At 42.2% G+C, this 26,920-nt stretch overlaps 1 protein-coding gene across 7 annotated transcripts in view; it reads right to left on the bottom strand.

Annotated features, from left to right (window-relative positions):
• Nucleotides 1–26,920, bottom strand: part of LOC137416826 (rho GTPase-activating protein 15) — a 186,635-nt gene that overhangs the window by 115,043 nt on the left and 44,672 nt on the right. For 5 of the 7 annotated variants that reach the window (XM_078781893.1, XM_078781895.1, XM_078781896.1 and 2 more), the window contains exon 3: nucleotides 19,090–19,167. In XM_078781893.1, coding sequence (XP_078638019.1) covers nucleotides 19,090–19,167 — 78 coding nt within the window. Of the gene's footprint in view, nucleotides 1–18,301; nucleotides 18,432–19,089; nucleotides 19,168–26,920 lie in introns of those variants that run through there. The other 2 variants (XM_078781898.1, XM_078781899.1) reach the window with 1 other exon arrangement.

Below are 26,920 nucleotides of genomic sequence, written 5' to 3'. Positions count from 1 at the left end.
GATGGGGGCACCAGCAGGACATCAGCCATGGTCTTTGAGTTCGCTCCGAGCACGACTTAGAAATTTCCTTAACCGGTGACGTTGAGGGTCTGCAACGTTGTACCGATCCGGTCTAGAAATCATTAGTCGAGCCACTTGAATGAAATCTTCTAGGACTAGAAAATGATCTTTAATTTTAACCCCCTTTTTGCGAAAACTTTTGTGTAAGAAGGCGTGAACGGCATCGGGAGATACTGAGGAATCAACCTCAAGGTTGTGAGGAGGAACATCGCTGCCTGTGTCACTTAGGGTCGAAGCAACAGAAGATGTTCCATCAGACTCGTAACCCATGCTGTCAACCACAAGTTCCCGTGGTTCTTCATTAGCAATTTGTCCAGATGCTGCAGGTACAGCCACATCCAGATCACAATCAATTTGTACATCCGGTGCATCGATTTTAACTGTGGCATCTGTGCATGGTGGGGGTTGGGAGAGGGTCTTATCGACTCCATGAAGGATCTCCGGTTCTTCAAGCACAGTGGGAGTAACAGTTTCATGTGTACTCACAACAGGAGTACAGGGCTGCTCAAGAGGTGAGTCCGTGGGAATGGGTTCAGATGGTTGTTTGGCAGGTGTTCTTATCGCTTGCGCATAGGAAGGAGACCTCTTGGGTTTCACTTGATTGTCTAATTTGGTATCAATTGCCTGCTTCTGTGCTTTATTCCGGGTTACAACCGTGAAGCCATCATCTGCATCATTCGTCCCTCCTGGGTGAGCATTTTGCGAAGGAAGTGATTCCTGTCCCTCAGGTGAAGAAGAAGAGTCCCGTCTTTCAGTCGCAGGAAGAAATTCCTGTCCTTCAGGTGGTGTGGTGTTCTGATTGGACGCTGAATTAGCATCAGGGAGATTATTCGGACAATCCCTCCGCAGGTGTCCATGCTGATTACAGGCATAGCACGTTAACACCTCTGTTGTTGCATACATTTGATAATTGTAGTTATCATGCTTTATCGTGAATTTAACGTCAAGGTCACGACGGTTTTCATTCAAAATCATAAATAATTGACGTCTGAAGGAATAAACGTGTTTATAACGATCGTCACGGCACCGTAAGGGAACCATTGAAATGCGGGACACGACTGTGCCAAAATTACGAAGAGCAAGCTCGACTTTTTCGTCCTCCAAAAATGGAGGAATGTTGGAAACCAGAACTTTTACTGATGGCGAATCAAACGGTGAAACTGCGATAAAAATATCGGGCTCGACGGATAAACCCGATTCCACAACACTCGCAACCATTGCTTGTTGTAGCACGAAGACAACAACTTTCTTGTTCATTCTCGAAGCTGCGAGGACATTTTCAGCTCCTATAATTTCACGGACGGCGATAATAATCGCTTCGACCGCAACATGAGCTGGAGGGACGCATGTGAGGCCATGCTTCCTGCTTAACGATCCGAACGCGGTACTGCGAGAACGGACGCTCGTCATGCCGGCCTGGGCCGTGATAAATATAGCGACGGCAAAGTGAGAAAGTAATTAATTCAAAAGAACAGTTCTCGTCACTTTACACGAAGCGATAAGAACATGCGGATGCAATGGAAAGCAACGAACTTACTTACCATCACCCACCGCATGCGCTCTGTCTCTCTCTCGTCTCAAGGAAGGGAAGGGAGGGAAAAGATAATACAGGGGAAAGGTTCGAGCACAGGGGAGGAAACACGAATACGAATGAAGTAATGATACGAGAACAACAGGGGGGTCGTGGGGGCGAGGGAAAGGTTGAAATAATAAGGGAAAACAGCCGGAACACTCGACAGCCAGAGCAACTCACACCTCCCCGAACTGCACAACCGCCATCTTGCCACGCCCAACACACGAACGGCCAGCAGGGGGCGAGAGAGAGAGAGAGCGAGCGAGAGAGAGAGAGAGAGAGCGAGCGATTTCCCAGGATTAAAAGGCGTATTACAATTGTTTGACCAGTTTGTGATTTTGTCAAGGTCTGAAGAGAGTAAAGAGGCTGCTGTCCATCTCACTGAAGAATGAGGAATATCACAGCAGAGGGTGGATTATCAGCAAATAGCTAAGGAGAATTGTTCAGTCAGTGTGATCGTTGATTAAGTGATTGAGATTATGAATAGGATGGGGTCTAGCGGCACTCCAGCCATGACAGGGAGAGGAGATGAATGGATTCCAGTGAGAGCAATACTGCGATGATGGTCTCCATGACACTGTTACTGATTGGATCATATTTTATAATTTATCCCCCTACAAACACAACTTTGAAACCATATTAGCTTTACTTGTAGCTCCCCTGGTAACCTGCTTTAGGCTTATCACACCCTCTCACCACCATATATATTACCAACCCTAGATCCTTCTCCTGTGTGGCACACGAAGATTGCCGCTTGCATCGCGTAATCCCTAATTTCATTGTTGATCTTACCCATCCCAAGCACATTGCATTTCCATTTGTTAAACTGCAGCTGCCAAACACATGGCTGCCTGGCACCGTGCTGTGTGCTCTCTCCACACCTCCTTCCCAGGCTTCTTACAACGGTTGTAAAGAAACAAAATAAAAAATTGCACAATGCCACAAATATCACAATCGTAAGTTCACCGCACCAAGTTAACAGTGGAACAAATCTCCAAACATGCACCAAGTCTGGATCTGCAGGTCTATCTTCATATTAAGTATGCAAAAAGTGGAATATTGACACCCTCCACCTTCTGATTTCACCTGTGCAAATTCACAAAAATCTCAATTGCTTTCCTTTTTCTACTATCTCATGTCAACTTGCTCTTTCTTCCCCTATCCGACACCTCTTAAATCCTTCCCTTTTCTCAATTTATTAATATACCCCTTTGCATCCCCACACCCACTTGCTTAACCACCCTTATCTTTAAATATTGAATCCAAATTTCCCTTCTGAATGTCGGTTGTGTCGAAAGCTCAGCTTGCTTGCCTTCCAACTCTCGCCTCTGTTCTGACCCTCAAGGCACTTTGAGATTAATGTTGTTGTTATTATCAGAGGAGTGATGCAGAAAGCCAGACTTAGAAGAAAAAGAATACTTCACACCAACTACAATTGCATATTGTCACAACCAAAGTTAACGACAATGATTTTGTCCTTCCCCACCTTCGTACTCCCCAAGTGAGAGGGGGTGAGAAAACCAATTAAACTTCCAACTTACACTTCCAACAAAGAAAACTTCAACTCAACGACAATGAAAAACAATAAAGAGCAAACAAAGATTGCCTACCCTCGCAAGGACGTATGTGTGTTTTTTAAGGCTTTTGTGTTAAAAAAAATATGGCGGACGAACCATGTGACCGATGACGTCATTATTTTTTTCTCCACCAATTTATCCATGGATGACGCTCAATAAATTTCATCCTAATCGGATGAAGTTTTGTACTTATCGAATTTTGACATTATAATGGAGGAACCTATGACATCATCATTAACATGTTATTCCCCATGAAGAGTTCTTTACAATGAGTCATCTCAATTTTTTCTATGCAGCGCTTTCGGATATATAGAGGTGGAAAGGTTTTCGGTTTTTCCAACATGGCGCCCATACCATGTGACCTATGACCACGTGACGACCACGTGATATGATCCCGCATGACGTTATAATTATTATTTTAAAATTCTACAGGAAGAGATGCACCTATGGTGAAAATTTCCTGTCAATCAGACCAACGGTTGCAGAGAAAATTATATTTATTTTGTGCGGACAAACAGACAAACAAAAAGAGAGCCACAAACAAACGGACTCAAATACAATACCCTCTCCTCTGGCGAGGGTAATTAATTAAATTGACAAGGAAAGCTCACCTAATTGTACAAATTGACCAAGCATCTAAGATTCATACCATCAGAAATACCTCCCTCACCTTTATTACAAAAGCAATGGTGTAAACGTCTGGGCCCATACTTTCTTATAACAGGTATGACAAGGTGTTAATTGAGCAGCAAAGCTCGTGGATATGTTTGTCGTTCTACTGGTGTTGTCGCTCACACATCTACGATCTTAATTCGTGACATGAAGATATCCGAATGCATAGCTCCACGATTGTTTGTTCACCTGTTTGTGTTTCGTGAAGCTTTTGGTCTTGCAATTGATTTCCAGTTGCAGAAAAGTTAGGTATCGAGTTGTCGAGTTAACAACTGTACCAGTGTTGGGGCAGGGTTTCAAAACGTTATTGGCCAAACAAGTGTGCACCCATGTTAGGCTGGGAATTTAATTCTGAAGCCCTCTCTCAATTGCGAGTGGGCGTTGGGAATGCACTTGGACAATGAAAGTTTAGCATGACAAAGCAAATGTCATCTAGTGTGCACTGAGAAATGGGCATTGCAGCTCAAAGACAAAGGGTGGCCTTGTAAAACCTCCGCAGCAAACCAAAGTTACAGCATTGACAAATATTTGAGAGCAAGAGAGAGCAGCAAAATCGGTGACCTGCTCACCTGTAATTATCTAGTCCTAGACTCGATCTATGACAAAATTCAAACGTATTCCACCAAAACCTCCATTCTTATGCAGTGCAAGCAGAAAGTGCAGCATTGTGGAGGACATCCTTCGGTGAAGATGCACAGCCAATAGTGTTGATATCTGGATTTAGGTTGTGGTAGTTAAAGGTACAATAGTATCTTTCAAAAAGGAGTCGGCCACCGTGTCACTATGGTAAGTCTCAGCTGAATGACGGGCATTCCTCACGCAGTAGGTTTGGAACTCTGGGATTGCGGATAAACCATATTCATGATTGGTCAATTAGGCTTTAGTTTGACCTAATTACCTTGTGATGCAATTTCGCACTTACACTTTTGCAATTCAAATAACTTAACTTTACACTTTTTCGTAAATGTTTAATCCCATTAATTGATCAATAATTATATCTGGCAGGCACTGGATTTAGAATTCTCAAATAAGTGCAAAAGCTGAGCATTAGGGATGTGACATCAGCAAAGGAAAACGGAAAGCAGGTAAATGCATCATTCACATGTTCATCACTTCTTCACAATTAAAATAAAATAAAAACAAGTGCAAATACATTCAAAGTACACTGCCCCCATGCCAAATAATTAAATATCCTCGGGCGTGCCATTGCGGCATTGCCGGGGTGCCCACCTAATTAAAATCAATAAAAGATTGTCATAAAATATTTTCTTCATCAATTGGCTAATAGCATAATTAAACCACTGGTGATTCATCCGAAGATGTAATTTTCGGAAATTTAATTCAATAAGTCATTAATAAAAAAATTAAATAATTAATTTATTAATCAATAAATAATTAATCGATCAATTGATCAATCAATAAATCAAAAATATCCTTTATAGCCACATCACTTGGTGACTGTCGTGTCCAAATATCAGCTTCCCAGCTCAAAAGATGCCTGAGATATTGCCCAGATGAGAAAGATAATAAATAAATGATTAATAATGAAAATAAATAAATAACAATCCTAAAATAATTAAATAATTTATCAAATGGCTAATATCATATCTAAACTACCACCGTTTCATCCGAATCTGTAACTAAAAAAAAAAAGAAAAAGGTCTTTTTTTTTTTTTGTATACATAATAGAGGCTCGTGAAAGAGCTGTGATAGAGATTTATCACACAAACAAATCAAAGAGCCAAACAAACAAAGTATATAAAAAGGGGAGCGGTAGACAAGATGGGGAGAGAAGGGGAAGCACGAACACAACATTTGAGAGCAGGGACATCGGGAATGTGTGGGAGGGGGAGGGCTTGGGGGGGGGTGACGTGGGAAGGGGGGGGGGGGTGGTGGGAGGAGAATAAACACAAGGACACCAAGGACTTCCAGGAAAGAAGTTGGTATTTCAAAAAAGTGGATTTGGGGTGAAATTAGCGGGGGTAGAAAATATCAAGGTTTTGGATGGGGGAAGATAAGAGATGGTGGTGAACAGCTGTTTTAAAGACCTGGAGGGAGGAGGCGGATTGAAGAGAGTGAGGGAGTTTGTTCCAGAGGCGGGAGAAAAGAGGAATGAAGGCGTGAAGGTGAGCAGAGAGTCTTGATTTTGGCAGTTTAACCATAAGAGGGTCTGCAGGCAGATCTTGTGCGACCTGTAGGAATATTTGGGGGACAGAGCACAGAGAGCTGGAGGAGCAAGGCCGGAGAGTAGTCGGTAGAAGACAAAAAGACCACCAACCTGCCTGCGGTGAATAAGTGAAAGGCCCTCGGAGGTAGCTTCATCACAGGAGATTCCAATGATTCTGAACGCTTTGGTTTCAACAACGTGAAGACGAGCTAGGTGTGAGGCAGGAGCACCCACCCAGAGGGGAGAGCAGTATTCCACTGAGCTGTGGATGAAAGCCTTGTATGTGGTGAGGAGCTCAGGTGTGCCAAGGAAGGACTTCACATGACGGAGGATGCCCAGTCGGCGACTGGCTTTGGAGGCCAAATTTGAAATGTGGTTTTCCCAGGAAAGATAATGGCAGATAGTGAGACCCAAAAGCTTGAGTGACAGAACTTCTTGGAGAGGATTATTCAGAAAGTGGATGGGAGGGTTGTCCAGTCGGTCTTTTCGGAGAGACATGGTAAGAATGTGAGATGTCAGGATTGAAAGACATGTTCCACTTGTTTGCCCAGTCTGTGATTTTGTCCAAGTCTGCAGAGAGTGAGGAGGCTGCAGACTGCCGATCTGAGGGATGAGGAATGGAGCTGCAGAGAGTGGAGTCATCAGCAAAGAGATAGAGAGGATTTTCAAGAGAGTCAGAGAGATCATTGATGAAGACCAGAAAAAGCACAAGGCCCAGAACACTGCCTTGGGGAACTCCAGCCTGAACAGGAAAAGGAGATGAGAGAAACCCATTCAGGGCCACACGTTGACTACGACTAGAGAGGAAGTCCACCAGCCATGTGTGGAGATTTCCATGGATACCAAAGGAGGAGAGTTTGGTGAGCAGAGCAGGTTGCCAGACCATATCGAAGGCACGTGATATGTCGACGGAGACAGCTCTAATTTCCTGTTTGGCATTGAGGACCTCCATCCATTGTTGAGATAGCAGAAGCAGCATGTCCAGAGTAGAGTGACCTGGTCTGAAACCAAATTGATGATCAGAGATCAAGCCAATGGAGAAGAGGAAAGATTTCATATCCGAAGCAATGATGGATTCCATGACTTTGCTGATAATTGGGAGAAGGCTGATTGGTCTGTAGTTGCTAGGATCTGTTTTTGCACCCTTTTTGTGTAAAGCGGTGATGTTGGCTGATTTCCAAGCAGATGGCAGATGACCTTGAGCAAAAGAGAGGGTGAAGAGAACAGAGAGAGGGAGTGAAAGAGCGCAAGAACAGGATTTTAGGACCCGTGGGCTGATGCCGTCAGGTCCAGTTGCAGAATCAGAGTCGAGGGTTGACAGAAACTTTTCCACCTAGTCAGGAGGAAAGGCCACAGAGTCCAGGAGCAGCTGGGTACGACTGGGTACGGTTGGTACAGAGAGGGATGGGTTTGCGACACAAGATTTAGAGGCAAACACAGAGTTGAGGCATTCAGCTTTTTCACGTGCGGAGTCAGCTGTGTAGCCGTTTGAGGTAAGGGAGGGGATGGAGGGGGGACAAACACAAGAAACAGATTTGACCAGACGCCACCAGGATTTGGAAGAGGGAGACAGATAAGAGAGTTCGGTCTTGAGAACGGAGAGATATTGTTTCCTGGCTCTCCTGAGGGTGGACACACACTTGTTTCGGGCTTTGTGAAAGGAAATGAGATTTCCTTCCGTTGGATTTGCTTTCCAGGAGACGAAGGCAAGTTGTTTCTGGGCAACAGCCTCACCACAAGATTCCGTGTACCATGGACGGGAGGAAGGATATGACAACTGAAGACGAGATGGGATAAATCTGTGCATGAGAGAGAGCAATTTACTTTGGAAGAATTTCCAGGATGAGTTGATGTCAGAGGTGGTAGAGATGGGAGACCAGTCCAGATGATTGAGGGCTGCTTGAAGACCATGCCAGTTGGCCTGAGTGAAATGCCAGACTCGTCGACGCTGAGGAGGCTCCCTGAGAATGGTCAGAGAGATGTCCACTTTAATTGCCACATTAATCGAATAATTAAATAATTATTCGATTAATTGATTTATCAATATATCCAAATTAGCCTTCACAGCCAAATCACTTGGTCATTGTTATGTCCAAATATCAGATTCCTAGCTCAAAAGGTGCCTGAGATAATGGCCAGAAGAGAAAGGAAATACATAGGTACTTACCGGTAATTAATCTATAATATTTAAATAACTAATCAATTAATTAATTAATCAAAAAACAAAAAATATAGTTTTTGCCAAAGCACTTGCTCACTATTGTGCCGAAATTTCAGCTTCCTGGCTTAAGGGGGCATTATACACACAGGCAGCAGCAGAAAAAAAAGACAAAAAAAGTTTGTACGATGCTGCTAGGAAAGCTTCCGTTCAGGAAACAAAGATACGGGAAAATATTTCAAAGGCAAAAAGAAAAAAGGAGGAAAGCTTTATTGAAGAAGAAGGCCAAACATATGGTAGTGGGGAGTTTGGAGAGGCGTTTGTCCATCAACATACAAGTACAAGGGTGAAAAGAATGAAAAAACTTGCAAAGTGAACTCCAGATTCATGAAGTAATGGAAAAACATTGTACGCAATTGTAATTTCAATGTATAGGAAACGGAATCCTGACTTACAGCAAATGTGTGTTTACATAATATTAGTTTACATTTTCCCCTATAACTTTGGAATTCTTAATTCTTTTCACTTCAAATTTGGCACAGATATTGATAATGACCCAACAAAGATATTAATAGAGTTTTATTGTATTATGACCTTGGGTTTTTAATTTAAAGGATGTCAATTCTCATTGGACGATTAATGGTTGCCATGGCAACACGAAATGCCAATTATACAAATGCATCAATTAAAATGTTTGTTTCCTAGTATTGTATATATGTACCAAGTTTGAACGTAAATGGACTTGTCATAGAGAAGATATAAGCTGAAAAGTGGTAATTCATCATTTGTATGCATCTGGTTACCATGGTAACCATGCATAATATAATGCTATGTAATGTTCATATATCAAGCAACATGTACATATATAGTTTTGCATATTTTCAATCAAGGCATTTTATCAAAAAGTGCATTACTGTGATTCAGTGTTGTTTTTACTGTGTTCAGTGTAGTGCTCCCTTAAAGGATGGCTGCGATATCGCCCGGACAAAAAACAAACAAGAAAACAAAGAAAGAAAAAAAACAACCGGAGTGAAAACTGAGTAGTCCCTGTCAGTATGCGTCATTGCTGGGCACCGAGGATGCAGCGCCTGGAGATGGCATAGGAAAGGAGCGGTGTACAACTAGTACAGATACATTGAAAGTGCACCGCACCCATGCCAAATAAATAAATAAATAAATATCCTCCAGCGCAGCATTGCCGCGGCGCCATACCGCCGTGCAGCTGATACAAACTGTATTGGGAGGAAGAGGTGTACAATAATTGATTGATTAATTGCATAATTAAAATCAACAAATAATGATCATACAATATTTTCTTTATCAATTTACTCATGGCATACCTAAACCACCGGTGCTTCATCCGAAGCCGTAATTTTGATAATTAATTAAATGTCATTAATTGAAAAATGTAATAAATTAATCGATTCATTGATTAATCCATAAATCAAAAATATCCTTTATAGCCACATCACAAGGTCACTGTCGTTTCCAAACATCAGCTTCCGAGCTCAAAAGGTGCCTGAGATATTGCCCAGATGAGAAAGGAAAAAAATCAATGATTAATAATGAAAATAAATAAATAATAATAATAAAATAATAAAATAATTAACCAATTGACTAATAGAATACCTAAACCACCACCGTTTCATCAGAATCTGTAACTAATTTTTTTTAAATTCATTAAGCCATTAATCGAATAATTAAATAATTACTCGATTTATTGATTAATCAATAAATCAAAAATATCCTTTACAGCCAAATCACTTACTTGTTGGGTTTGTTGATCTGGAGAAAGCATTTGATAGGGTTCCACACGAAGTAGTGACATGTGCATTGAGGAAATTAGGAGTGGAGGAATGGTTGATCAGAGTAGTGATGGCAATGTACGAGAGAGCGCGCACAGCTGTAAGGACGAAGGACGGAAACAGTGGTGAGTTTGAGGTGAAGGTGGGAGTGCATCAGGGGTCAGTACTAAGTCCACTACTATTTGTAGCTGTGATGGAGGGGCTGGCTCGGAATGTAAAGGAGGGTTTACCGTGGGAGTTGTTGTATACAGATGATCTGGTGTTGATTGCGGAAAGTATGGATGGACTGAAGGAGAAGATGAACAAGTGGAAGGAATGTATTGTGACAAAAGGTCTGAAGGTGAATATCGGAAAAACGTAGGTGATGGCAAGTGGTAAAGCATGTGCTGAGGTGGAAAGAACTGGGAAGAGGCCATGTGCTGTGTGCAGGAAGGGTGGCGGAGTGAACTCCATTCAATGTACAATGTGCGCTGAGTGGGTTCATCAAAAATGTAGTGGTCTGAGAGGGTCATTAACCAGTGTGGCAGCTACATTCAAGTGTAAGGTGTTGCACAGAGGAAGCTACAGATGGAGGAAATGTTGAGTTGGATCTTGGAGATGGTGTGAAGCTGGATGGTGTGAAAACATTTTGCTACCTCGGAGACATGTTGAATGGAGAAGGTGGATCAGACTCGGCAACAGTTGCTGGAGTGAGATGTGCATGGAAGAAGTTTTGGGAACCGAGTGGTGTGCTGACGAGGAGGGGAGTGTCGTTGAAGCTGAAGGGAAAGGTGTATACTGCATGTGTGAGAAGTGTTATGATTTATGGGAGTGAGACATGGGTAATGAACGTAGAGCAGCAACGGAGGCTGGAAAGTGTGGAAATGCGAATGGTTCGGTGGATGTGTGAAGTATCGTTGAGAGAGAGAGGAAGACAAATGATGAATTGTGAAAGGTGATGGGAATGGAGCCTGTGATTGATGCTGTGAAGAGAAACAGGTTGAGATGGTTTGGTCATGTGTTGAGGAAGGATTAAAGTGACTGGTTGAGAAGAATGATGGAAATGAATGTAGAAGGGAGTAGAGAACGGGGAGACCGAGAAAGACTTGGCTAAATGTGGTAGAAGAAGAAATGCGGGCAAGGGGGTTAGGGTTAACAAGGGGAGATGCAGAAAATAGGGCAAAATATAGAAGATTGTCATGGGGCCCACAAGGCTAACCCCCGCTCTAGCAGGGAAAATGGCCTTAAAATGCCTGTTGTTGTGTTGTTTAATTAATGGATAATAATTAAATAACTAATCAATTAATTGATTAATCAAAAAACAAAAACATATCGTTTTTGTCAAAGCACTTGCTCACTGTTGTGCCGAATTTCAGCTTCCTATCTCAAAGGATGGCTGAGATATCGCCCAGACGAACAAACAAGAAAACAAACAAACAAACAAGAAAGAAACCGGATTGAAAACTGGGTTCTCCCTTTCAGCGCCCGTCATCGCTGGGCTCCCTTCGGTGCCCGGTGATGACGTCATGCAGCGCCTGGGGATGGAATAGGAAAGGAGCAGTGTACAATACATCTGTAGGGCATGTTAGAACGCAAATGTACAATCTGAGCATATGGACTTACTCATTTCAATTATTTAATTACAGCTCAGCAAGGTAGCTCAGAGATTGCTCTTCATGACATGCCTCATCTGGATTCTGTTGTCTGGTGCTCGGTCTCAATACCATAACAGAGATGGAAATGACTATCCCAAAGGAATCTATGCACGACAGCCCCAAATGACCAAAATACCTTCTCGCTGTGATCCAATCAAATATTGCTAAGTCGAGCAATAGGCCTTTACAATTGTGACCAAATATTTACTTTCCACAAGTTCAGCCATTGTCCATGGACATGTGCAGAAACAAGGACAAAGCCAGCACATTTACAAAAATAAAATCGAAATACTGCTAACATGCTTACAATAACTTTACAACTTGCATGAACGGCATCATTATACCACAGACAATTGAAAAGAGAATTGACATCCTTCACTCCGATATACAAGTATGCAAAGAGAATCTAACGTTGCTCTCGGTCTCTGCACAGATAAATATAAATGTAGAGCACAAAAGACTGATAAACAAATACATACAAAAGTCAAAGTTGGGAGCTACCAATGAATGAATGATCGTTTTAAGGCCATTTTCCCCACGAGAGCAGGGGTTAGCTTTGCGGGCCCCATGACAATCATGGTTCCCTGTTTGAGGCAATGTTTTTATGGCCGGATGCCCTTCCTGACGCCAACCCTTGGTCGCCCCTTACAATGCGCAGGGATACGGTGCGCCGATGCTAAATCGGGGTACACACAGGGATCATTCATCCCAGCAAGCTGGTACTCAATTTTCCGACCTCGGAAGGATAACAGGCTGAGTCAACCCCCCTGGCGTTAATTCAGCGATCGACCAGGATTCAAACTCAGGATCTCAGGATCCCAAGCCTGGACCCAAACAGCTAAGCCAACACCAGGCTACCATTAAACATTAACTCTTTCTTCACCTTGAGCAAACTGGCAGTGTGCAGAATCAATCCAACACACACAGGCTGCATTGATGTAAGGGAAAGGGAAATATATGGCTTAGCTTCTCAGATGAAACAAAGCAGCCATCTTGGTTTCACTCTGCTGGACACCAACTATATAACTATTACTCGAGCCTCTAAATGAGGGAAGCACCAATTGTGGGTCCAAGCCATTGACTGGGTTCTGGGTGTAGTTGCAGTGGAACACAGCTCAAGCTGCAAATGATTGATCAACTCATGCATTCATTATAGTTTTAGCGTTACTACGCAGTCGTGAGCAAACTGGCAGAGCAAACTGGCAGTAACGTTGCTCCACACAACATCACTGTCCCATACCCTGTCCACTATTCACTGTCCTCTGCTTCCTCCTCCTAATCTTCCTCTTCCTCCCAACACAAACGCAAGCAATCATTATTACCCTGCACACTTAGTGCAAAGTGGGGATAAGCAATTGGTTTACTCTGTCAGTCGATTGATTTATCAAGGAACGACTTATTTCAATTTAATTTTAGACTTGGAACACTGCAGAGTGTAGAACATTAACCTGTGGTTTAGCAGTCATCTTGGGTAAAATGTCAAAAACGCCCCTTTATGCAAGGGTATGTGCCATGTGGAAAAGTAGAGAAAAGAATATATACCATTCCATAGCTTATCGAAAATGTCGAACAATAGAAAAGAAGGGAGATTCAAAAAATCTCGTGTGCATGCTGTACTACCCTTGTGTTCTTAGGAGGAACCAAGTAATGCTCTAGAAAAGTTCATATAAAGGTGTGCCAATTTGATTCATACACCTGCATGAAGAAGTAAATGTATTTTATTTGGCAGATGTAGGACGCATCTTTATATGAACTTTTCTAGAGCTTTTCTAGACTTAGATTATTCAAGACGATATAAAATTTCAGAAAGTAAAAAGAAAAAATTATTCAACCCAGATGGGACTCAAACCTACACTCCCCAGCTTGGGAGTCTGATGCCTTATCCATTAGGCCATGAAGCCAGCACATTAGATTTGGGTAATAACATTTTGAAGAGTTATAGAGTATAAAGTATAAAGTTAAAGTTATAAAGAAGAGTCAGAAAGTATTCAGACCCCTTCACTTTTTTCACATTTTGTTATGTTGCAGCCTTATGCTGAAATCGTTTAAATTCATTTTTTCCCTCATCAATCTACACTCAATACCCCATAATGACAAAGAGAAAACAGGATTTTAGAAAGTTTTACAAATTTATTAAAAATAAAAAACTGAAATATCACATTGACATAAGTATTCAGACCCTTTGTTATGACACTTGAAATTTAGCTCAGGTGCCTCCCATTTCTCTTGATCATCTTTGAGATATTTCTACACCTTGATTGGAGTCCACCTGTGGTAAATTCAATTGATTGGACATCATTTGGAAAGGCACACACCTGTCTACACATGAAAGCCCACTTGGAGTTTGCAAAAAAGCACCCAAAGGACTCTCAGACTGTGAGAAACAAGATTCTGTGGCCTTTCATGTGTCTTTCACTGAGGAAAGGCTTCCGTCTGGCCACTCTGCCATAAAGCCCAGATCGGTGGAGTGTTGCAGTGATGGTTGTTCTTCTGGAAGTTTCTCCCATCTCCACACAGGATCTCTGGAGCTCAGCCAGAGTGAACAACGGGTTCTTGGTCACCTCTCTTACCAAGGCCCTTCTCCCCCATTGCTCAGTTTGGCCGGGCAGCCAGCTCTAGGAAGAGTCCTGGTTGTTCCAAACTTCTTCCATTTACGAATTATGGAGGCCACTGTGCTCTTGGGAACCTTCAATGCAGCAGAATTTTTTTTGGAGGCTTTCCTAGATCTGTGCCTCGACACAATCCTGTCTCTGAGCTCTGCAGGCAGTTCCTTCGACCTCATGGCTTGGTTTTTGCTCTGATATGCATTGTCAGCTGTGAGACCTTATATAGACAGGTGTGTGCCTTTCCAAATCATGTCCAATCGATTGAATTTACCACAGGTGGACTCCAATCAACGTGTAGAAACATCTCAAAGATGATCAAGAGAAATGGGAGGCACCTGAGCTAAATTTCAAGTGTCATAGCAAAGGGTCTGAATAGTTATGCAAGTGTGATATTTCAGTTTTTTCTTTTTAATAAATTTGCAAAACTTCCTAAAATCCTGTTTTCTCTTTGTCATTATGGGGTATTGAGTGTAGATTGATGAGGGAAAAAATGAATTTAAACGATTTCAGCATAAGGCTGCAACATAACAAAATGTGAAAAAAGTGAAGGGGTCTGAATACTTTCTGAATGCACTGTATATATTTTGATTTATTCATGTGTGTGTGTGTGTGTGTGTGTGTGTATGTATATATATATTTTATATATATATATATATATATATATATATTGTTACAGACTCGGTTTTGGATGTTAGTTTACCGAGCGGTTTGGTATGACCGCGTCTGCACAGTTTACCCGATTATACTCGAACGTTGGCCGAGTCGCGCTACGCTAGATCAATGAAGGAAAGGACACAACGGCTGGGTTAGATGACACGACACCAGGGGTACAATTCTCAAGACCTCCGGAGGAGGTTATAATATTTGTATGCGGAACGTTTAGATTACAAGGACAAGAGGTACAGCATAGGAAGGTGGGCACTTAATCACGGTCTTATAGTAGCCCCGACAGACCACAGATAAACAGGACAAGACTGACTCACACAGGGATTGATGGCAAGGAAAGGCAGGTAGTCGATGGATAGCACAAGGTGCACCTTGGCTCAGGGACAGGATCCACACGGTCCGGTCCAGATATGCGGGGAGGTATCGTCGCGCTGGAGGTGGCGTCTGGTTCTCTTCAAGCTGGGGGCGCATCTGACGTCACCTCCGGTAAGTGGCTGCGTATATCCAGCGGGGAGTGACACGCCCTCGGCTCGTTAGCTCCGCCCCAGATGGAATCGGCCCGCCGCTTCTTATTGGGTGCGGGGGGGTTACCGGGCTCCGCCCTTGACGAGGAGCTGACAGTCAGCCCCTTCGTGGTAACCCCGTCGGAGCACATGGGCAATGGCGGCTAACCAAGCCGGAGTGAGGACGCACACTCCCCGAGCGCTGTTGTTGTAGTTGTTGTTGTTGTTGTAGTTTCATGAGGAAGATGGGAGGAGGTATGGGGAGGTCCTAAACTCACTACTGGTGCCATACAATCACATTCTGGTGCAACGAAGAGTCAGAATTAATGGAAACGAGTCCTTAACTGACATAGACTAAGAATAACTAGCAAGATGTCCTATAGTTGTCTACGTGAGATGCGGTGAACCTGGGCACGACATTTAATGGGGGAAAAAGGGGAAGGTCGGTTCTACAGAGTGTTGTTTACAGACAACGGGACTAGGGAATGGGGGATTGGGGATAGTTGGGGAGTATTGGGGAAATAGGGGAATATTTACAAGCGGATATGGATGGAGGCCAAATCCCATATCCGCAACAATATATATATATATATATAAATATATATATATCAGTCACTATGCGATTTCATACCATCAGTGGTGGACCGCCATTAAGGTATCCCATCCAGCTATGCTGTACCTTAATGGGAGCGATAAGTGCCATCTGCCACATGGCACATTACCTCTGGTATCCACTCATTATATGGAATCCCCTGGATGCAGCCGGGAGCAAACCAAAACCAATCCAAATATATGTGCAGTTCTCCAGCTTTCAATGAGCGCAAGTAATGACGTCACTGCCATGTACATACGCTCTGCTCTGCCTGTCAAGCTCTCAAGAGAACCCTCTGACAGAGCAGAATTTTGATCTTAGTTCAGATCTGAGCTTGACAGGCAGAGCGTATGTACATGGCAGTGACGTCATTACTTGCGCTCATTGAAAGCTGGAGAACTGCACATATATTTGGATATATATATATATATATATCAGTCACTATGCCAATTATATATATATATATCTATCTAATATTAAAGCAAAAACTATAGCACTTCGGTGGAATTTGTTTCAAAAGCCATGAACTAGACCTATTGGCCGGTATATATTCCAAGTTTCAGCTAGTTTCAATGAATAGCCCTTGAGATATGAGCACCAACACATTTTGGGCAGATGGACAAACGGACGGACGGACAGACAGACAGACAGACAGACAGACACCAATGTGATTTTGAAGGTTTTCTGAATAAAACTCAAGAATGTGGAAACAGATGTTGCTGAAATTTGGAACATATTACCTCAATGGACAAAGCATTTACTTCTGAAACTTGCAGCCGATTTCGTCCAATAGAAGCCAAGAAACGTATTTTCAGTCCTCATGTTAAATTTGCATTCAGAGAAACGATTCCATATATAGAGGGAGGGGTGCTTTGCACTTCCCTTTGATTTGGCTCAGAATTTGGCAAATTGTATGGAATCTCTTCCCAAGCACACATGCACACTTGTGGTCGCGCAATTGCTTCGGTCTATCAGTTTGGCAGTCAAACAAATTTTGTTATCATTTTAAACAGGAATGTTTCCTGTTTTTAGGGACGTAAAGGACAACAACGACAAAAAAAAACATGTTTTGGTAGTAGGTTGTAGACAGCAACCACCCAGTGTAGTACTACCGTTCTGACCTAGGAGCGTTAAAGTGGTGCCTGGAACCATCTTACACTCTCCGTGCCAGGATTACTGGTCTTACTTTCTGCCTCACTCAAACTACAGCTACTGGTCTAGCTTTAATCTCTTTCTTGCAAACAAACATCATACACTTTTCTTCATACACTTTTCTTCTCTTTTATTTAAGGCCTGGCCTCGATGAGTACTATACAGTCCGTGACTTGGATCTTTCAACATAAAAGGCACAAATAACTAATTTAGTGTGTTAAATAAGGTGGTGTAAAAGACGGTGCAGCAGCCGTGGGACGCTTACGAACAAATGTTTTTTGCTTTTATCTTCTACAACCTTCAAAATTAATATTTCATTTCAATTTAATTATATATTTGAACACTGTAGAACACAAATCGCCTTGTTTGCACTTCCAAAACCTTCAATTTAGCATTACTTGGACAAAATGTACATGCCGGCTTGACCAATCAAATTTGTTGTGCACTCCGAGGGTGGGGTAACAGTGATATTCAGATAAAATTGGCGGTGTCTAGCAATACAACAACAGAGCTAACTTTGTCGAAAATATCCCTTTGTCGAGGCCATCCTTTCTCAAATATCATTATAATCGCCAATTTCTCCAAGAAGATTCGTCCGAAGGATCAGATCTGGACTGTTCTGTTTGACCCACCAGCTTTGTATGGTTGCAGTCACACCTGTTATACAAAGTTCACAAACAAAACTATTATAGATAGTGCTCGGAAACACAAAGCTAGAGTAGAAAAGACTCTTTCCATGTCAATTTTCTCAAGAATAAACGAGGTAAGGTGTTCTGTGAAATCCCTCGTTCCATTACGTTTCAGTTTTCATCAAACAGTCTTGCCAATTGACCAGTTTTCAGCTTGACCTCTTAAATTGGAATGTGGGCCCGTTAATAGAGCATGGTGCCGTGCTAAGAACATAACTAAGTGCCGTGCAAGTTGTAATGCTCTCGATAAAATTCTACTGTTCAACTGTTGGCATTTGAAAATGCAAAATAATAGCAAACTAGCATTATGTTGTTGTATTTGCAAAGCATGAGAGTCAAGGTAAACGTGAGAACACAAAGTTCAGCACCCTTTCACTGCGTTTCTAACTCGCACACAGCATGGAACAAACTTTTTTCGAATTAAGAGGCAAAACAAATAAAACTTACCTTCTAAGACCATCAGAATGACTCAAACATCGGTAATGTGGCAGACTTTGTAAGTACCGGCGATTCTCGATCGCAAAGTATAATTAATATCACGTTTTGTCGTGCGCAGCGAAACCCAACCAACCCCTTTCACCCCCACCCAAACCACAAACTAACCACTTCCCCCCTCTAGATAGTCAAATCTATACCAATACAAAATAAGCCAAAATGTTCAGTATATTTACAGTCTGCCTTGGGATAAATCTACAAAGCGTCACAAAAGTCACATTTGTACCATGCACGACCTTCATAATCGACCTAATCCGAAGGTATTTCAACCCTGTGAATGAAAAAAATCTGCTTGACCTACAGTACCCCATACAAAGGGAATCTGGCAGAAGGTACAGCCAAATGGCCTACTTCTGCCAGACATGCCATGGGATTCTTAGCATTCATATCGAAGACAGCCCCTGGCTGTTGATACACCAGACAACAGTTGTACTTTGCACATATTGAAATCATAGAGCTAGCAAAGAGGTGAGCACACCAACTTCGTAATATGAACTACCTTGCCATCCGACTCAGTTTATAGCAAAAATATTTAACATTACAACATATCTGTATTTACGCTCGTTCTAACAACCTCCATCTTAATTTCCTGACAATGGTAATCCCTCCACCACAACCTCCCCCTTTCAACCTCTCCTGCACTCCCTTCACCACTCTTCCCTCGGAGCGCACGTTGTAATGCCGAATGGTTTTGGACATGACACGTGGTCGGAATGCCCCACAACGTATTATGGAAATACCTTTAGATCAAGGAGATTGGCGTAAACTGGAGAGGTCGGTGGCCTCTGAGATGCCTCGAGGCATGACACTGTGGAACGCTGCAACAAGCCAGGGCAGAAACATCATACAGTGTCAAAGGCTGCCAAGGAGATCTATGACACATACATTTGGCAATACTACGAATGGTATAAGACTGAATGAAGACACAACAGTAACTCATTTTTAAAAACCTAAACTTTAATATTCGATTAGCATTCTGTTATCTTTTTCACAATGGTAATGGCTATTTCAATGTGAGAAATATGTTTCTGTGAAGCGTTGCTGTCGTCATGATCTTTTCCTGCAACTGCAACAACTTATGCAACTTCCATATGATTGTCTCTTTGCTCATGCAATTCAAACCTCGGTACCGATTCAAGAATCGCTTTGTTGAGCAAACCGGGAAACTTCTGAAGCCTCAAAGGGACAAATTAGTCACAAACTAGAAAAACACTCTTCGACGTCATGACGTCGACTGATATATATGCCTCCGCCCACATTATTACATCATTATAATACTTGTACCAAGTTTGATTTAAATCCATTAAGCTGTTCGCAAGATGTTACATTTTACCTGACATGGTCTCTGACCTTTGACCTTTTGACCCCAAAATTTAGTCGGTTCATGCTTACATCATTATACATACCTGTACTAAGTTTTAATTTAAATCCCGTCAGCTGTTCAAAAGTTATCACAATTTTACCCGACATGCCCTCTGACCTTTGACCTCGGGGTTCCAAAATCTCATCAGTTAATCTTTACATCATTATACATATATCTGTACCAACTTTGAATTAGATCACTTCAGCTGTTCTCAAGTTATAGACCTATTACAGACTTTGATCAATGCCCTTTCACCTCTTCACCCCAAAATATAAGCAGTTCATCTTTACATCATTATTCATACCTGTGCCAAGTTTGAATTAGATAACTTCAGCCATTCTCAAGTTATAGACCTATTGCAGACTTTGACCTTGGACCTCTTGCCCCCTAATTCTAATCAGTTAATCTTTACATCATTATAGATACCTGTACCATGTTTGAATTAGATAATTTCAGCTGTTCTCAAGTAATAAACCTATTACAGATGTTGACCTTTGGCCTTTGACCTCTTAAACCCAAAATCGAATCACTTCATCTTTACATCATTCTACATAATTGTACCAAATTTGGTCAGAATCCCATCACTGGTTCACAAGTTATCGCGGTAACAGGATTTTTACCTAACATGACCTCTGACCTTGGGCTTTTGATCTCATGACCCCAAAATCTAATCAATTAATCTTTACCTCATGATACATACCTGCACCAAGTTTGACTAAGATCCCTTCAATCATTCTCAAGTTATCGCGGTAACGAAAACCTATCACGGACGGACGGACAGCCGGACGGACAACCTGAAAACATAATGCCTCCGGCCACTTCGTCAATGGAGGCATAAAAGTATGAAAACATCGATGACAAACTAATAGTCATTGTCGCTGGGTTAGAAACCAGACCAAGAATAAAATATTCAAAATGAAACTCAAATCTATTTGTCATTCCCATCTGGAGACTTCCCAAATGATGCTGGTTTTCCAGGTTCAAATGATTAATAACACAGAGTCGATTTGTCAATTTGCTGCTCCCACAATCCATGTTGAAGTAACTGAGGTTTCCTATAATTTCCCAGTCCTACATGCAATTTATGTACAGGACCTGCCATGAGCCGTAGATCGATGTAAAAAATCAATCGATCAGCAAATGTCACAATGAGGCGGTCTCATTATAAGAGTGCATTCTGGTGTAATCAGCATGTTGCGCTATTTTCGAATGAAGAGCAAACTCAAAGAAACAGGGTTCAGGGCAATATTTCCAACATGTCATCTTCTATCTATAATTCCAGTAATCTCTGTGTGTCTGTGTGTCTGTGTGTCTGTGTGTCTGTGTGTCTGTGTGTCTGTGTGTCTGTGTGTCTGTGTGTTTGTCTGTGACCGCTGTTTCTCGACAACCACGGGTCCGATATACTTGAAACTTGCCAGGTATATTGCTGGGGACCCGAGGATGTGCCTTTTCAAGGTTTGAAATTAATCGGACAAGTACCTACCGAGCTATGTCCAAAAAACGCTTCAACCAATCAGAGAGCAGCGAGCTATCACGTGTGCCGAACCGTTAATGCAATGCAAGCGTTAATGCGTTAATGCAAGGCTTTTCTTTTTTTCCCTCTTCTCTTTCTACTTTTCCTTGCGATTAAATTGCAAACAGCCAAAATACGTTGGCGCTAATTGAATAATTGGCCATTAACACTAAAATAATCGTAACTGCGATATGCCAACTTCCGGACAGTGCAGCCTTCCCTGTTGTTGTTGTTTGCAGCAGCTGTTTGCAGCAAGGCAAGGCTTTTCTTTTTTTCCCTCTTCTCTTTCTACTTTGCCTTGCGATTAAATTGCAAACAGCCAAAATACGTTGGCGCTAATTGAATAATTGGGCATTATGTTTTACAACTAATAAAAACGAATTTGCGATTCATTCGCTTTCCTGCGCGTTTGTGTACGCGATGGCGATTTCTTTACCAAACTCCGGAAGCCGTTCGCTTTGGACCGAACCATTGCATGTAAATAGAGGGGGGGGATTGTCACCACTCGCAAGCCGTTCGCTTTGGACCAAACCATTTCATGTAAATAGGGGGGGGGATATAATTTTAGATATATATATAGTACGGGCATGCCCTAGTCACATTAAAAGGAGTTCTCTCATGTATTTATTCATTCATTCATTTTTCATTTTAGGATCATGGAGGAGCTTGTATTCACATTGCATGCAAGACAGACCGTCATCATTCGTATGCAACACATGGCTCGAGGTTAGCATCACTTCTTACTTACAGTGGTGTGGCTGTGCCGCCGATTCGGTGCCCCCTGTAGGTAGGTTAGAGCAGGAATTTGGAACTTGGCCAATATGCCGGAGATAGATCGCCGACTATTCGCGAAGGACACCGTTTTTTTTAAGTCCACCGACTAATGCTGCCACGGGACGGCCAGTTTAAAATCCATCTGAGGGACAGCGCACACATTGATGAATCGCCCTGCTTGCGAAACACCAGCATGATGGACTGAGATTCAAACTCAAGCTAAGCAGCTCATCGTCGAGTGTGCAGACCTACCTACAGGTTATCCTGGCAGGAGGACAACAAGACATGAGTAGACAGACATCAGTGTACTTTAACAGGAATTGCAAAGACATTACTAGACAGCGTACAAATACTTCGTGCATGAGATTTCAACATATTTGTCGGGTCCCAGCATTATGAGCTTCCAGTTCAGATAGTTATTCAGAGATCACTTAAGAAGCAAGCGCTTGTGCTACCAATATTATACTGTCAATGCTTGACAGAGTAGCAAGTGTCACAATATTTAGGTAAGCATAGCAACAACTACCACTACTACTACTGCCCCATTTATTCCCACCTTCTTGTGCAGTCCACCAGGCAATGTTATTGCATCCAAATCCGAAATCAGCTTGGCAAGGAATTTATCATTTGTTTAGCATCCAGTAGATAATGTCTTCTCATTGCAAAAGACACCACAGGATATTTAAGATTCAACAACTGATGCTAGTGGAAGGGACAACTACTTTAAGATCCATCCGAGGGAAGGGGATCTTTTTTATACAATACCCTGCCTGCAAGGCATCAATCCGACAGTCTATAGTCGGGCCAAAAATCCAAACAAAACGAAACAACTTCATGGGAAGTGCACTATTTCAGCACGATGCTGTTGTAAATTTGAAGGGAAATAAATAAATTAATAAATAAAATATCGACAACAAAAAGGGATTCAATCTACAAAAGCTAATGCATGGTGGGTATCAAATTTTATTTCAAAATTTCAGGAATTTACAATTGCCAAGACTGTAAATCACCAGGTATGTATTTGTAATAAGAGAAGCAGCACACTAATGGCACAGAAATCAAACTGGAACGGCATTCGGAAGAGGGCATTCCTCCGCCAGGCTGAACAGTTCAGGTTTTGTAGCCCAATGATAAGCCAGACATGGATTTGGACCTTAGCTAAAATCGAATCGGCTTGTTCTTGTCACCTGCCCAATTCATCCACCAAGTTTTCATAATCCGTCAACTTTTTGAAATATCATTCTATATATCATTTTGGCCCGATCTCTCAATTGTGAGTAATCACTTGTAATTTAAAAAAACACGATCGGATCCGGATCTTCACAAAAATCAAATCAGTCCGTCTTTGTCACACACCCAACCTCTCCCTGAAGTTGACTGAATCCATCAATAACATTTTAAGATGTTGTGCTATAGATCAATTGCGGCCCAAGCTCTCAATGGTGAAGAATCGCTTAAAGAATTTTAGTATCCGGATCCGGATCATCACAGAAATCTAATAAAACACCCAACATGTCCACCCAGTTTCATCCGAATCTGCCACAACCTATTGAGACATCCTGCTCACAGACAGACAAACAGGGGTGAAAACACAACCTCCATCCACCTTCTGTGGGACAGTTAAGTAATTGTTTTGGTGGAGTTAGAAATAAAGTACAAATGTCAAACATTCAAAAAGTCTCTTTTTGTCTCAAAGTCTCAAAAACAATTGTTGCTGTCTCAACAATGGATGGAGGTCCTCAATGCCAAACAGGAAATCAGAGCTGTCTTCCTTGACATATCACGTGCCTTCGATACGGTCTGGCACCCTGCTCTGCTCACCAAACTCTCCTCCTATGGTATCCATGGAAATCTTCACGCATGGCTTGCGGACTTCCTCTCTGGTCGTAGTCAACGTGTGGCCCTGAATGGATTTCTCTCATCCCCCCTTCCAATTCAGGCTGGAGTTCCCCAACAAAGGCAGTGTTCTGGGCCCTGTGCTTTTTCTGGTCTTCATCAATGATCTCTCCGACTCTCTGGAAAATCCTCTATCTTTTGCTGATGACTCCACTCTCTGCCACTCCATTCCTCATCACTCAGATCGACAGTCTGCAGCCTCCTCACTCTGCAGACCTGGACAAAATCACAGACTGGTCAAACAAGTGGAACATGTCTTTCAATCCTGACAAATCTCACACTCTTACTATGTCTCTCCGAAAACACCGACTGGACAACCCTCCCATCCACTTTCTCAACAATCCTCTCCAAGAAGTTCTGTCACTCAAGCTTTTGGGGGTCGCACTATCTGCCATGATCTTTCCTGGGAAAACCACATTTCCAAGCTGGCCTCCAAAGCCAGTCGCCGACTGGGCAACTCCGTCTTGCGAAGTCCTTCTTTGGCACACCTGAGCTCCTCACCACATACAAGGCTTTTATCCGCAGCTCAATGGAATACTGCTCTCCCCTCTGGGCTGGTGCTCCTGCCTCACACCTAGCCCGGCTTCACGCTGTTGAAACCAAAGCTTTCAGAATCATTGGAATCTCCCACGATGAAGCTGATTGCGAGGGCCTTTCACTCACTCGCCACATGTAGGTAGGTGGTCTTTCTGTCTTCTACCGACTCCTTTCCGGCCTCGCTCCCCCAGCTCTGTCTGTGCTCTGTCCCCCAAATATTCCTGCAGGTCGCACAAGATCTGCCAGCAACCCTCTTCTGGTGAAATTGCCAAAATCAAGACTCTCTGCTCACCTTCACTCTTTCATTCCTCTCTACTCTGGCTTCTGGAACAAACTCCCCCACTCCCTTCAATCCCACTCCTCCCTCCAGGTCTTTAAAACAGCTGTTCACCACCATCTCTTATCTTCCCCCATCCAAAAACTTGATCTTTCTACCCCCCTTAATGGAGATGGAGGAGGAGGAGGAGGAGGAGGAGGAGGAGGAGTGGTAGTGGTAGTGGTAGTAACTACTACTACTACTACTACTACTACACTCAGCCCTTTGCTCTATTTTTACAGAATGGGCAGCTTGAATGCATGCCATTCTTGGTAGAATGCTAGTGCAGACAATTTCACTACTTACATCAAGTCTCCCTCATATTCTGTGCACCTATTAATCCAGGTAGGGTGCATTTCAAAACAAACTTGTGCTTCAGCTGCAATTATAATGATGATCAATCCAATCCACCAGCTCGGCTTTCCATTTTGACGTTTCAACTCCATAATCAACGAGCAAATAAGAAAAACATGGCACGGAGTATGAGGCAGTGGGCGGGTACCGCAGGCCTGTCTGAGACAAACCATTGAGGCCATGTGGATAAAGTGGATAAAGGAATTGTCAGCCAACCAAAAATAGCAGTCAGTGGGTTTGTTGGGGCGAAAAAAATTTGAGCAACTCTAGCAATGAATCCCCAAAAATAATGCAAAAAGTCTAAACTAACACCAGGATGAAATCAAAAGGCTCAGCAATGAACAAACTCAAAAGGTACCAAAAGGTAAACAAATAAAAAGGTAATGAACAGGCCATGTTTTACTGGCAGGAATAAATCTAATGCAAACCAGATATAAACAGGGCCAGAAACCAACCACCATCTCGGAAAACAGGAAGCCACTGCACTAACGTGTGGAAAACGATAAAGGAAAAATAGAATGCAAAGCCTACAAGCTACAATGTACAGTGAGAGCAAAAGGTCACAATATATACACAAAGCAAAAGGTTTGATACAATATGATGAGCACAACATTCTTTGTATGATTGCATCACAGGACGCAACATATGTCCCAACAAACATGGGGAAAGAAACAAGACTTCTCAGTGCCCAAGATGACAGCATCATTACAACAATCAGATCCATGTTGCATTCCTCTGTGCAGCATCTTCCAGCTGGACAGATGTAAAGGCAACATCAAACTAGAAAACATCTGAAAATGCAAAGACCGTCCGCATCCGCTTTGTATTCAGACCTCTTCCATTTGCGAAACATGACAAAAACAGCAAAAACAAGAAAGAGCAATCAGAGATTGCAGACCCTCGCCAGGATGTGTTTTCAGTGGTTTTTAAGGCTTTTGTGTTAAAACAAATATGGCGGCCAAACCACGTGACCGGTCTTTTTTTTTTTTTTCCCACCACCAATTTATCCCTAGATTATGCTCCAGAAATGTCATCTTGGTCGAATGAAGTTTTGTACATGTTGAATTATTATAATATCATCATTAACAGATGTTATTCCACATGGAGATTTCTTTACAATTAGCCATGTCTCAATTTTTTCTATGCAGCGCTTTCGGAGATATAGCGGTGCAAATATTTTTGGGTTTTCCAAGATGGCGGCCGAACCACGTGACCGATGACGTCATCATTATTATTTCGTTTCTCCACAAATTTATGCCTACATGATGCTCAAGAAATTTCATCTTGATTGGATGAAGTTTTGTACTTGTCGAATTATGACATCATAATGGAGGCACCTATGACATCATCATTAACATATTTTATTCCCCATGGAGAGTTCTTTACAATGAGCGGTCTCAATTTTTTATATTCAGCGCTTTCGGAGATATAGAGGTGCAGCGTTTTTCGGTTTTTCCAAGATGGTGGCCAAACCATGTGACAGATGACATCATTATCATGAAAAAAATTATACAGCTGGAGATGCACCTCTAGTGAAAATTTCCTTTCAATCGGACCAATGGTTGCAGAGAAAATAATATTTATTCTGTGCGGACAAACAGACAGATGAAAAATCACTCAGAGCGACACTTGGCAAAACAGAACAAAATAGAATGGCACTCAATAGAGAATCATTTTGACCTCACAAATAATTGGTGGTTGAATTCAGTAAGCTGATATGAAAATACAATTCAAATTTCAAGTCAATCAGATGAAAATTGAGGCTTTTAGAAATTCAAAAAAAGTCATTGACCTTTGGCCTATGTTGACCTTTTGGCC

The sequence above is a fragment of the Myxine glutinosa genome, chromosome 7 (assembly GCF_964187855.1).
Source record: "Myxine glutinosa chromosome 7, kmMyxGlut1.1, whole genome shotgun sequence".
Taxonomy (NCBI): domain Eukaryota; kingdom Metazoa; phylum Chordata; class Myxini; order Myxiniformes; family Myxinidae; genus Myxine; species Myxine glutinosa.
The sequence above is the reverse complement of the archived record's forward strand: the minus strand, read 5'-3'. Positions and strand labels throughout refer to the sequence as shown.